This window comes from Pelodiscus sinensis, chromosome 1 (assembly GCF_049634645.1).
Source record: "Pelodiscus sinensis isolate JC-2024 chromosome 1, ASM4963464v1, whole genome shotgun sequence".
Classification (NCBI taxonomy): Eukaryota; Metazoa; Chordata; order Testudines; family Trionychidae; genus Pelodiscus; species Pelodiscus sinensis.
Window position 1 is genome coordinate 118,801,891 of NC_134711.1, and position 13,066 is coordinate 118,814,956.

Below are 13,066 nucleotides of genomic sequence, written 5' to 3' on the forward strand. Positions count from 1 at the left end.
GAAAATTGCCACTGGGACTTGTGCAGTAGGACACATTTATCCCTTTTCCTTTGAATTTCATGCTATTACACGTATTCCATTCTTCAGTGAGCATGCTGCAAGGATCCGATAACTAAATCTCTGGTGACATAGACAAAAATTGCCCAAGCTGTTTTCCCCCTTCATAATACCCTAAGGCTCAGATTAAGGTGCCTTGGGCCGACACAGGAGACTATGAATCTTAGACCCACATTTTCACAAACTAGTGCGAACAATTATTAGTGTGAACAATTCTATGACCACCACAACCTTTAGACTATAAGCTCTTTGGGGCAGGAATTGCATCTTTTCTGTCTGGATGTTGTGTGGCACACTTTTGGATGCTCAGTTAGGGCATGTCTACACTACACATACGATTGAAGGAGCCCCAGTCAATCTTCCAGGGTTTGAATTATAAGTGAAGAGATGCTAATTCAAACTCAGAAAGAAGCTCCGATCGATGCCGATAGTCCTGATTCTATGAGGTGTAAGGGAAGTCAAAGGGAGAATATGCTCCCTTTGACTTCCCACAGTGTGGACAGCACCAAAATTTGAGTAAGGGAATTCAACTTCAGCTACGCAATTAATGTAGCTGAAGTTGCGTATCTTAATTCAACCTTGTCTCCTAGTGTAGACCAGGGATTAGTGACTAACATATAATGCGGCTCTCTTACAAAATGTCCGTTATTTCGTTGACTGAAAGTATTGCTTTCTAGTTGGAACCTAACACAGTCTTGTTTGAATTTTGTATGAAGGTTCTGGTCAGTTCTTATTTTATCCCACTCATTTTTATCGAATCCTGGTGACAACTTTCTTTGCCCTGCTTCCACATCCTGCCAGGAATAGTGCCATATCATAATGATGGAGTACACTTAACAGAGGGATGGCTACCTTTTAATGAAAACTGATCCTCTTTCCTCTGTTTGACCTTGGACAGCCCCTTCCTGTACAGTATTAATTATCAAAGATTCTGGTTCCTTTACCCATCTGTCTCTCTGCACTTTTGCTGGTATAGTTGGCTTTCTGTTGCTGTTAAGGTTTGCATCATCTTTTTGCTCTTCCCAACCTGGCTTTCTGTTCCAGTGAATAGGTGTGTACCAAGCAACAGCCTGAAGAAAAAAAAACACTATTCATTTAGTTACTTCATTTAACCATTAAGTTTATTGTTTGTTACATAAGGAATGGTGGTGTATGTGGGAGAAGGAAGTGGCAAGCGGGTATGGGAGATAAAGGTTCTAAGATATATCTGAGCTGACTATAATTCCAAGGTGTGACCCAGAAAATAATGGTGAAGCATCAAATGACTGTCACTGCATTTACTCTTTGAAAAGCCATGTTCAGTTCTTAAAATTATTGGGTGACTTCATAATGTAACAGCTTGCTCAATTCAACAGCTTGACTTACATTAGACATTTTGATATTACCAAAGCAATGGCAAGTTTGGCCAAACTAAGGAAAAAGTGAGGGGAAAACAATATACAAAATTGAATCAAAACCCGTTGGTATCAAGTAAACTACATTTTATATATATATATATGTCTCTAAAGTGACACAGGACACTTGTTATGGTTTCTTTTCAGGCTGGAAATGGCCAAAAAAATCATTGCCACTGGATTATTTTTAGAGGAGGGCTACACAGCAAAGAAAATGAAGTTATTCACTTTGTGCAGTAATGATGGTTCTTAAAGATGGGTGCCCTTCTGGGTGCACCACTCAGGTGTCAGTACATCCTTGTGCCAGTGATCAGAGATTTTTAGCCTAGCAGTGCCTTCCTGTTCCACACATGTGCAGCAGCCATCTTGCGCTGTTTTCATCTGTTAGCTGAGCACACGGCGTGGTTTTCCCTTCATTCTTTTTCTACCAGAAATCCTATAACAGACTCCAAAGTAGAGGGGAGGAAGGGAGGGTCATGGAGTACCCACAAGGGCACACATCTTGAAGAACCATCATTACTGCACAAAGTAACTTCTTCTCCTTCGAGTGGTGTCCTTTTGGGTGCTCTACTCAGGTAACTAAAAAGCAGTACCCACAGCTGTGGAGGTGGGTCTTTGGAGTCATTTACTGAAAGAAGAAAGGCCGGCATCACCATGGAAGTGGTAGGTAGGTAGGTAGTGATCCTTGCTGTAAAGCATAATGTTGAGCAAAAATATGTGAGGAAGACCAGGTAGCTGCCATGCAGAAGTCAGCCAGTGGGACGTTGTTTAGAAAGGCAGTCAATTCCACACTCTGGTGGAATGTGCAGTGACAGCCTGCAGTGGCTCTTTGTTTCAGAGTCTGTAGCGGGAATGTATGCAAGTTGATATCTACCTGGATATGCTTTGTGCGGAGATGGCTGTTCCCTTGCCGGGACCAGATATAACTATAAAAAGTCTACTAGATTTTCTGACAGGCTTAGTTCAACCTATGTAAATCACCCTTCTTGTATCGAGGGTATGTAATATCATTTATTAGAAGACCCAGGTGAGATCAAATGTCTTAGGTAACGTGTCATGATTATTGTGTGTTGTTGTGAAGACTCCTAGATTAAGCAATCATCAAGGTATGGGAATATGATAACACCCTGCTTTCTGAGGAAGGCCGTGACTATGGTCAATTTCTTGGAAAACATGTGTCGTGCTGTCATTAGCCCAAGGGGAGGATACTGTATGGGTAATGTTCTTTGCCCACCATGAACCAGAGGAACCTCCTGTGGGAAGGATGTATTCTTATATGAAAATACAAGTCTTGGAGGTCGAGGGATGAGAACCAGTTCCTCTCATCCAGTGTCAGAATAATGGTTCCCAAGATCACCATCCTGAAACTTGTTGTTGTGTATGAAGTGGGGGCGGCATGTGCCCCTTTGTGAGTGCTGATGTCACCAGTGCCGGGGCGGTGCCCTTTCTCTTAGGTTTCAGAGCCTTTCATTGGTGCCATCTTCTGTTTTTGTGCTTTGCTAAAGGTTGACGGCACCGGAGAGTGTGCAGCACACAATGTTGACGGCGTAACCAGTAAGGACTGTGCTTGGGAGGCTCAGGATTTACAAGAGTCCCGTACAGCAGATGAACTGGCCCTTTTTCTCAGAGCTGCAGGTTCTGAGGGAGCCATTGGGTACGTCTAGACTACATGCCTCTGGCGACAGAGGCATGTAGATTAGGCTACCAGACATAGTAAAATGAAGCGGCGATTTAAATAATCGCCGCTTCATTTAAATTTATATGGCTGCCGCCTGAGCTGACAAACAGCTGATCAGCTGTTTGTCGGCTCAGCGCGATAGTCTGGACGCGTGGGTGGTGACATCAAAGGTATTTGTCGACCACCCAGGTAAACCTCATCCCAGGAGGCATACCTGGGTGGTCGACAAATACCTTTGATGTCGACACCCGCGCGTCCAGACTATCACGCTGAGCCGACAAACAGCTGATCAGCTGATCAGCTGTTTGTCGGCTCAGCATGGCAACCATGTAAATTTAAATGAAGCGGCGATTATTTAAATCGCCGCTTCATTTTACTATGTCTGGTAGCCTAATCTACATGCCTCTGGCGACAGAGGCATGTAGTCTAGACGTACCCTTTGTCTATGCTCCTGGTAGTTGGAGAGAATTCTACCAGAGTAGATTTTTAAGTCTCATCTCCGGGTCTTTCCTAGCCCTGGTGGTCATACTCTGGCAATGTGGTGGCCACTTCTGCTCCACAAGGCCTTCGCTTAGGCACTTTATACATGAGGCGTGCCTATCTGAAGTGGGCACTAAGTCTCTGCAGGAGTCGCATTTTTTTAAACCCAGGAGAACCTGGCATACTGTTAGATTGGGACAAAGAACTTAGAGCAAGGAAAAGAAGGAAAAACCAGGGAGTAAGGTGTTGGGGTTTTTTGGTTTTTTTTAACAGAGAACACTATTCAAACACTAGAAACCTATGATCAACTGATTTTTTAAGCTTTTTTCAGTGAGGAGAGCACTGCCATGGACGGTAGAAAAGGCACTGAGGGGCACCCGTGCCACACACACAGCAAACAGACAAAAACAGAGCAGGTCAAAGTACGTAGATTTCACCCTTAACTTACATTAAATAGACACGTTTTGTTCTGGAAAACTGGGCCAGTCTCCTCTGTTGTAGTCTTTGGTCTTTTGAGTCTGTCCTGGCTGCTTGCAGTATAGGTGGGGGCAGGAGAAAAGTGAAGCATAGACCCCCTGTGTTCTGTTTTATAGCCTTAGTTCATACACTGGGAGAAAACAAGTCCAAGCACGTCTGGTGGGCATTGCTGAGTCCGCAGTCGGTGCTGAGCAATCCCCCTAGTGTGGCCTTATGCAGACAAGTCACTGAATTATATTTCTCTTGTAGGACAATGGCTACTGATGGTTATTTGACACCCACCTAGGTAGTGGTTAATTTCTTTGCTGTTGTCTCTGGGGAGCTAGTATCAGACGGATTCCCCACCTTATTGCATGTTTAACTGACAACACTATTACACAACTTCATATGCACTAATGAATATATATTTACATAGAATAGTGACTTTCACCAGATCATAACCTTTCCCTGATACCTTACATAGCATGCTTCATATGCAAGTTCACAATCCTATATACATGGGGGTAATGGGGGTTACAGGATGCTTCCCCAAGGTACAGAATGTCCAAGCATGCTGTACCCATTCCATGAATAATAGACCTTTGTACTGCAACGCTGTCAGTCTCTAGTCCCCTTCTTTATTCCTTGATGGCAAGTAGTTAACTTTTAAACTCAAGCAAAGTTCATAGCTAGGATTTACCACATGATTTGCTTAGTAAGGGCCCGTGTGCTTGATAATGTGAAGTGTTCAAGCTAGCACATAAGCACATTTACCTTTAAGCACATGAAGAGACCCATTACTGTCAACAGGATCTAGCACTAGGGGAAAGCCTTTTTCCAGCCCCACTTACAAAGCGTAAGTATTCAATGCCACATATTCAGTGCACCTGGAGCATTTGGTTTGTTAAGCTTCAAGACTCCACGGACCAATACACCTGCTTGTGGGCCCCTTCCTGGGTTATTTATTTGCCAAAACTCTGCATGCCACTGCTACGCTTTACAGTTATCCTTATAGTCAGCCATCATTTTAAGAAGGACAAGTAGAGGAATTTAGCAATTCTATTAAGTACACATCAGACAGTTAATAAGAATTAGAACACTCACTTGACCATTAGGTTCACAAAGAATGGTAGTGCACTCCGGGCCTGTATTACATCTATCTTGCTCCTTCCAAAGGAAATCTGATGGAGGCTTAGGAAGCACTTTAGCATCTGCTGTCCATACCTGCAATAATTCAAAGTGATCAGATACAGAGAAGATGATCCTTGGGTGTTTGCGAAGTGTGTAGACTCAGTAAAAAGCAGGAGCTTTCTCTCTCAATGCTTTTATCCATGAAATCAAAGCTATACGGACTGTCTCAATGGCTTGGTTATTCTTATTAACATCAAGAACTGCTCTAGTGGATTAACAGAGATAAATATGAGGGTATATTTTCAGGAACTAATCTTAGGCTACGTCAAGACTACATCCCTCTGTCGGTAGAGGGATGAAAATGAAGCACTTCAAAAGTGCAAATGAAGTCAGGATTTGAATTTCCCGTGCTTCATTTGCATAATCACGTAATGGCACTCTTTTGAAAAAGCTCTATTTCGAAATTGAAACCGCAGTCTAAACACGGTTCTTTTGAAAATGGGGTGCTTTTTCAAAAGAGCCTGTAAACCTTAGTTTGGAGGAGGCTAGCCAACGTTGCTGAGGGTCAGATTAACAATAGGTGGTTTTTCTCATTTATGCTGGGTATTTTAAAAAGTCTGCAACATAGGCTTTAGAATCTCCATCCATGTTTGTTTCTGGAGCCTCCCAGTGCAGGAATAGGTAAATCCAGTTGAGCAACAGTATTTTTTTTCCTCCTTAGATTTATAGAGGAGACACTAATAACATCATGCTCTACAAACTGGATGCAATTACCCCAGGATTTGTGGCCTCAATCACAGTTGAAGCAGCATCAGGAACCAAGACGAAAACATTTTTCCTGTGTAAATTGATCCTAACTTACTTTTGCAAGCAGCATTTCTAAAGGACTGGCCTACAGATCCAGGGTTTCATTTCAGAACATCCCTTTGTACTGAACACGATGCTGCAGCATGGAGAGATGGTACAGAAGCAATGCTTAGATGGGACAATGAGATATGGGGAACATTCTTCATGTTATCAGGTCAAAATCTTCAAAGTGTCTGCAGAATTTAGAAAGTTGGGTTCATTAAGGCACACAAGTAAAAAAAGTGCCTTGATTTTCAAAGGTGCTGAGTTCTAGTAGCTCCTGTAGAATTCAGTGGGATTTGGGGCTTCTCAGGCATCTAAAAAGATGGATTTCTGAGCCTGACGTCAAGCATTTAGGTTTGAAATTTTGACCAGTAGATGAAGAGTAGCTCATTTACAAAAGGTAAATTCTAAGCTATCCCCTCTGGGTTCATTCGGCATATTCCTCTTCTGTACTCACAGTTACAGCAGAATTGGCTTTCATTCTGATCCTTGGTGGAAATCTAAATACAGCTACTGGATGGCCATTGATATTTTGCTGGAGTATATACTCCCCAATACTCTCCTCTTTATCAGGGGAACAGTTAAGGATCTTCACAAAATAACCACCTGAATGAACTTCAGCAATTCTTAAATTGCCAGTAGCACTAAAAATAAAAGTAGAATCAAGGGTTTAAAGGCATTCCACAAACAAAATACATATGCCTTTAATGATAACAACTTGGCCCGATGCTTGCATAATAAACATACTCTATGCAGACCATTTACATAAGTAATAATCTGCACTTTAAATAGCCCCTTTCATCTGAAAAACTGTTTGTGTGTGTTTTACATATGTCAACACACAATATTTGTATCATGTATTTTTTGGCCCATATTACATCAGAAGTTAACTTGCGCTTTTAAAAATGTAATCATCATCACAGTTTGCTATTTGTGTATTTTCTAAATGCATGTAAGTTAACATTTTAAGGCTGACCCCATGAGGTGGCCATTACAATTCATTGGAATTGTGTGGCTAAATTCCTTTGAGAGTTTTGAAATGCAGCTATACAGAAATATTTAAATGTACATACACCCCATTTCATGTCTATTCAGAGTATGTTCTATAATACAATTATAAATCAACAGATTGGCATTACGATTGTGCATTACAGTGTAATTTTATTTGATGGGAATATCAAATTGATAGGAATATAGGGGAATGTCTACACTGCCACCCTAGTTTGAACTAGGGTGGCTAATGTAGGCATCCGAACTTGCAAATGAAGCCCGGGATCTAAATATCCCGGGCTTCATTTGCATGTTCCCAGGCGGGCACCATTTTTAAATGCCCGTAGTTCGAGCTACACGCGGCATGGACTAGGTAGTTCGAATTAAAGCTCTTAATTCTAACTACCGTTATTCCTCCTGCAAGGAGGTTTAAAGGTAGTTCGAATTAGGAGTTTTAATTCAAACTACCTAGTCCATGCCGTGTGTAGCCGCGGGCAGGTAGTTCCAACTACGGGCATTTAAAAATGGCACCTGCCCGGGAACAGGCAAATGAATCCCAGAAGACTCTAAGGTGCTAAGGACTACTTTCTGTTTCTTTAAACCTATGTCTTGCAGAGAATACCTTGGGCCCTGCACTTTCAGGGCCCTGCACTTTTGGGGCCCCAGCCTGCTGAGTATTCACAATCCACTGGCCAGCCCTAGGGCCCCATTCCCAGCATCCTGCTTTGGGCCCTGCAAACCCTTTGGCCGGGCCTGCACACAAGCTGGTAGCACTCACTGAGTAGTCCAAAGCAGAGTGAAGCCCAGTTGTACAGATGATTTGTACAGAGTTTCTGTTCCTCCTGACTTAAGCAGGGGAAGTGAGACCATCAGGAGTTTCGATATGCCACCAATCGAGGCCCAGGGAAGATGCCTCCTATTTGAACTGGACTTCCTATCAAATTGATAGGAATATAGAGGCATGTCTACACTGCCACCCTAGTTCGAACTAGGGTGTCTAATGTAGGCATCCGAACTTGCAAATGAAGCCCGGGATCTAAATATCCCGTGCTTCATTTGCATGTTACCAGGCAGGCAGCATTTTTAAATGCCCGTAGTTCGAGCTACACGCGGCGCGGACTAGGTAGTTCGAATTAAAGCTCTTAATTCTAACTACCATTATTCCTCCACGAGGAGTAATGGTAGTTCAAATTAGAGAGCCTAATTCGAACAACCTACTCCGTGCCGCGTGTAGCCGCGGGCACGGAGTCCGCACTAACGGGGATTTAAAAATGGCGGCGCCTGGCAAGATGCAAATGAAGCCTGGGATATTTAAATCCCGGGCTTTATTTGCAACTTGGAATGCCTACATTAGCCTCCCTAGTTCGAACTAGGGTGGCAGTGTAGATATACCCTAAGTTACTAAGGACTACTTTCTGTTCCTTTAAACCTTTTGACATTTTCCTATGTCTTGCAGAGACTACCTGGGCCAAGTGCTGGTTAAGTCTCATGTAATGGAGACATTGTAGAGAACCATAAAGGCACAGCATTCTCTGCCCTTCAAAGTATGCTGAAGGGACGCTCCCCCTAAAAACACAATTGCAGAGTCCCACTGCTAAAACAAATGAAATTGTTAGAAATCTGATGGCTTAACAATGCACCTATTTCTGGATGCAGAAGAGTTGTAGTCTTTAGTGGCTGAAGGTGTTCTCAGTCTCTCCCAGGGTCCAGGGTGTTGGGCATTCTTCTCTGAGTCAGTAAACAAAGAGATGAAATAGTCCTGACCTTGCCCTAATGTATTTGGGTCAAGGCTGAGGGACCACTTTGGTGACTCAATATTGGCACTGCCCTGAGCTGTTGAACAAGCAAGAGAGAGGAGGGGGATGGGAGGAAGATAGAAGTTACAAAACAACAAAATAAAAAAGAAGCCAATTTTTTTGTCTTTTTTCGTTATAAAATTTACATAACCTCATTTCCTTCTTCTCCCTCCCCCCAGAGTTGTTAATGTAAAACGGTGCTCAGTGAGCCTCTCTGAGGAAGCTTTAAACCCATGCTATAAACTGGGACACAGCTGGCAAAGTGAATATTTTGTTAGTGACATGTTGATTTATTCCCTTGGTGGAATTACCTTGGGTAGCTAAAACTCAACAAATTATGCCACTGGCAATATAAATGTCATGCTGCAATTTCAGTGCCACTATAAGGAATAGCATCAGCTGCGAGTTGGTACTGAACATTTTGAGTCTCTCTACCACTTACAGGATAAATGTGATAATATCCTCTTCCCCTCTTTGGATGTTTCTTTTTTCTGGCAAAAGACTCCAAAAAGGTGTGTCCATGCACCACGTGTGCTCCCTCAGCCACACTGAGGTTTTAGGACCTGGGACAGGGAGAAGTGAATACTGCCGGTGGACCCTTTCTTCATCCCCTGCTCTGCCATTGAAGCCTCACCAAAACCAGCTTCCCTCGGTTCTTGTCAGTTCTTGTGACTTGGTGTTGCTTTTCAGACCTCTCCCAATTCTGGATCCCAAAGAGATGGTTTGGGGGCGCTCGCTCAGGTGGACTATTTCTATGTAGCTCCTATCAGGTGTAGAGCAGCCACAACTCTCATTGATTTCTGTGGGTGTTAAAGATTTTTATTACCTGACAGGACATGCTCTGTATTCATGGGAGCTGTCCCTTAGATGGCTAAAACTCAAATCCTTCTTGATTGAGAGAGTAATACTGTTGCACAAATTAGCCTCTCCATTGTATTAGGAATGCTGGCTTCAGTCAGGCATGTTGATTTGCTTTATCCAGTGGGATTTTCTGGTTGTAAACACAAGATGTTTTGAGTTTCTATTTTTTCCATCTGATAGTGCATCATACCAAAGCAGTGACACACAGCAGGCCCCTATTTCAATGTCTTGTTTGTAGTAGCCTGCCTTGAGACTCCCTTTGGTAAGTGTTCAGATAAACCAGCAATTCCAATTGTTGGACAATGAAACGAGGTCTCCTCATCTTGGCAAGTGGAGAATTAGTTGCATGCAGCCAAATGTAATAACATGTGATCAATAAAGAGGGTAAAAGCTATGGCACAGTGGCCTAAACAGAAAGCCATGGCAGATGTGCAGCTTAACTGAGTGTTAATTTTGCAGAGGATGAGTCTAACGAGGTGGCACAGAGGACTTGTGTTTAGGGATTGGTTGGAGAAGAAATAGGGCAAAGGCCAATGAGCTCAATAATCAGGAAGTTAGATGCGTCATTGGGCTCTTGTTGTTCTGTGCTTGCCAGAGGTTCTGTTAGATCAAATATTCAGAGTGGCAGCAGAATGGGCACACTGTTGAAGCTGACTTTTAGTGATGTGTTAATAAGTCCATTTGTTTCTTGGCACACATTGGTGCTGGCTTCTTCCATACCACTAAATGTAGAGGGGGATAAGATTGGGGTTTTAAAAGGGGATTAAGGGAGTTAGGCACCCAAATCCCACTGAAATTCAATAGGATTCATAGCCTAAAGTAAGGTACCTAGCCACAAGCCCAAAGTAGGGGAAGATGCAGATTTGCACTCTCGATGAGGAGGTTGAGGGACGCTGCCCCATAGGCAGACAGTCTTCCCCTATACTGTGTCCTGCACATTTGCATTAGCCATTAGGCTGACGTAGACTGCTCTCCACAGCATACTGGCTCCATCATGTAGGCTAGTGTGGTGGCGTGGTTGGGCCATGGTCCTGGGCCCTTCTTCCCACTCTCACTTCCCTTGTGGTGACAAGAATGAGCTTACCTGGGCCCACTGTTATGTACTTCTCTCAAGGGCAGCACACAATTTGACCCTATGTAAAATGTTGCAGTTTATATAAAAAAGCATGCAGCTTACAAATACACAAATCTGGAAGAATTGGGAGAATCTGGAATTGGTATTTGAGTAGTGGTGGTCAGTACAGAACAGGCAAGGAGTTATAACTAGGACTGGTCCAGCATTTTTCATCAAAAATTTTTTGCATAAAAGTTTTGATATTGCTGAAAAATTTTTTTGTTTTGTTTTGTTTTTTTATTGGGAAATTCCAAACCAGGCCAATCCAAATCAAAATATTTTGGCTTATCACACTGAATCAAACTATTTCATTTCAGCTCAGTTTGACATTACTAGGCTGCCACCCAAGGCAGTTGTGCCTCATGCCCCCATGTTTTCCTATGGCTAGGCAGCCTAGTTGGACTACATCTCCCTTGATGCACTGCTATCTCCCCTGTTGCTGAAATGTCACCAGGCATCATGGAAGTTCTACCATCACCATGCATTATGGGAAATGTAGTCTGGCTGGGGACCCTGAGCCATAGAGGACAGTGGCAACATTGGGCACCTGAAACACAATTCCCAGGAGGCACTGTGGAAGCTAAAATACTGAAAATTTTCACTGAATAATGAATTCTGTAAATGTTGATGTTGCATTTTCACTGAAACTTTTGAACAGTCCTGAATCTACACATTTCATTTTGGTTTATCAGACGGACTCAAAATATGTATGTTTGGCTTGCTTTGACATTGAACGGACCCAGCTCAAATAAAATAGTAATTCTCTCCATAATTTTAAGATGCCCTTAGCCACCAATGTAATAAAAAACCCCATCTGATTAATCCCACCTAGAGGCAAGGAAAAAGATTGCTTAGTTTGAAAATTCTAATAGCTGCAATGCTTGGAGGGAAATCACTCCAACCGTAGTAAAAAATCATCATGGGGCACAGTTTAAATATTGAGCATACGCAACCCTGCAATCTTCTGTCCTAGATATGAGTTGTAGAAGAGTTTTTGAAGGCTTACCTAAAACTCTCTTTTGTGTAGTCTTATTTGCTCCAGCGGATTTGGCGAGTCTGGGTGCTGTTGTGATTCTACTTGTCAAAGTAGCCGCAGAAGCAAGCTGAAATGACTGTGGGGAGAATTCATTAGCTGCAGGTTGGGGTGAATCATTTTTCTTGGAACCTGAAGTATCAGGGGAGTGGTCCAAGTATAACAGTTCCGGGACCAGATGGAAATGTGTTACTTCCGTACTGTATTAAAAACAATGAAATTACATTCATTTACAAAAGGACCATTAACACTTTTAATACTCAAGGCCTCTGTATATAGTGTATACACAGGGCTGGTGGGACGTAAATGAGGGCAGAATCTGGGCTAGGTACCAGAACCCTCAATATCAACCAACAGAATAACGTCCAACCCTTCCCCCTTTTGATCTGATTACTACTAGCCGATTATTGTTACAGTTATTTCTTGACTTTCATTAGCCTCTTACATTTTGCACAAGCTATCCAAAACATCCACAAAGCACAACCTTCCCACCCAGGGCAATATGGTCACACACCTGACACATGTAATACCCCTTGGGGCTAAGTCTGCTGTTACAACCTGACAGAGCCCCCCTCCCCCCAGATGAATACTGATACATTGTAATGGGATCTAACCACTAAATCCCACTAAATCCCATGGGGTCTGGATAGTGACTGGCCAGTATTCCTAGCTCTGGATTTCTCAGGCATACTGTCAGATTCAGATTGTGTGTCTGACACCTTTCTTGGACAGCAGTACCTTGCGGTCCCTCTTAGACTCTAGAACCAAAGCCACAGCCTTTCTGGGTCCCAAGTCACTTAGGATAGCTCTGCATTTCAATAAAAACATGGCAATGAGTCTCAGACCCCAGGTCAATTGACTTGGCTTTGCAGGGTTTGGGATGAGGGGGAAAAAATTGTAATGTAGAGACAAGCTTGGGCTGGAGCCCATGTTCTGAGACTCTTGGATACCAGTGTGAGCCCAAACATGTACCCTGCAATGGTCACCTCTGAAAGTCCAAGTCAGCTGATCTAAGTCAGCTGTGGCCATGCTACATGGGTGTTTTATTGAAGTGTAGAGGTACCATAGATACACTGCCCTCCAGAATGACTATGGGAGCTCCACTTTCTAGTTAACACTTTCAGAGACCTCATGACAATAAAGCAAGGAAATAGGCTCAGCAAAGGAATTTCTTAAACACACACGCACACACACACAACTTTTAAAAGCACAAAAGAATTATGAATC

At 42.9% G+C, this 13,066-nt stretch overlaps 2 protein-coding genes across 3 annotated transcripts in view; both read right to left on the reverse strand.

Moving 5' to 3' along the window:
• KRAS (KRAS proto-oncogene, GTPase) overlaps positions 1-13,066 on the reverse strand; it is a 208,257-nt gene that overhangs the window by 156,929 nt on the left and 38,262 nt on the right. The gene's annotated exons all lie outside the window — the stretch shown is intronic.
• Positions 1-13,066, reverse strand: part of LMNTD1 (lamin tail domain containing 1) — a 276,783-nt gene that overhangs the window by 37,210 nt on the left and 226,507 nt on the right. For both annotated transcript variants that reach the window (XM_075898616.1, XM_075898606.1), the window contains 5 exons: positions 11,813-12,039; positions 8,676-8,868; positions 6,503-6,689; positions 5,170-5,289; positions 910-1,127 (listed from right to left, as the gene is read on the reverse strand). In XM_075898616.1, the coding sequence (XP_075754731.1) occupies positions 910-1,127; positions 5,170-5,289; positions 6,503-6,689; positions 8,676-8,868; positions 11,813-12,039 (945 nt within the window). The remainder of the gene's footprint in view (positions 1-909; positions 1,128-5,169; positions 5,290-6,502; positions 6,690-8,675; positions 8,869-11,812; positions 12,040-13,066) is intronic.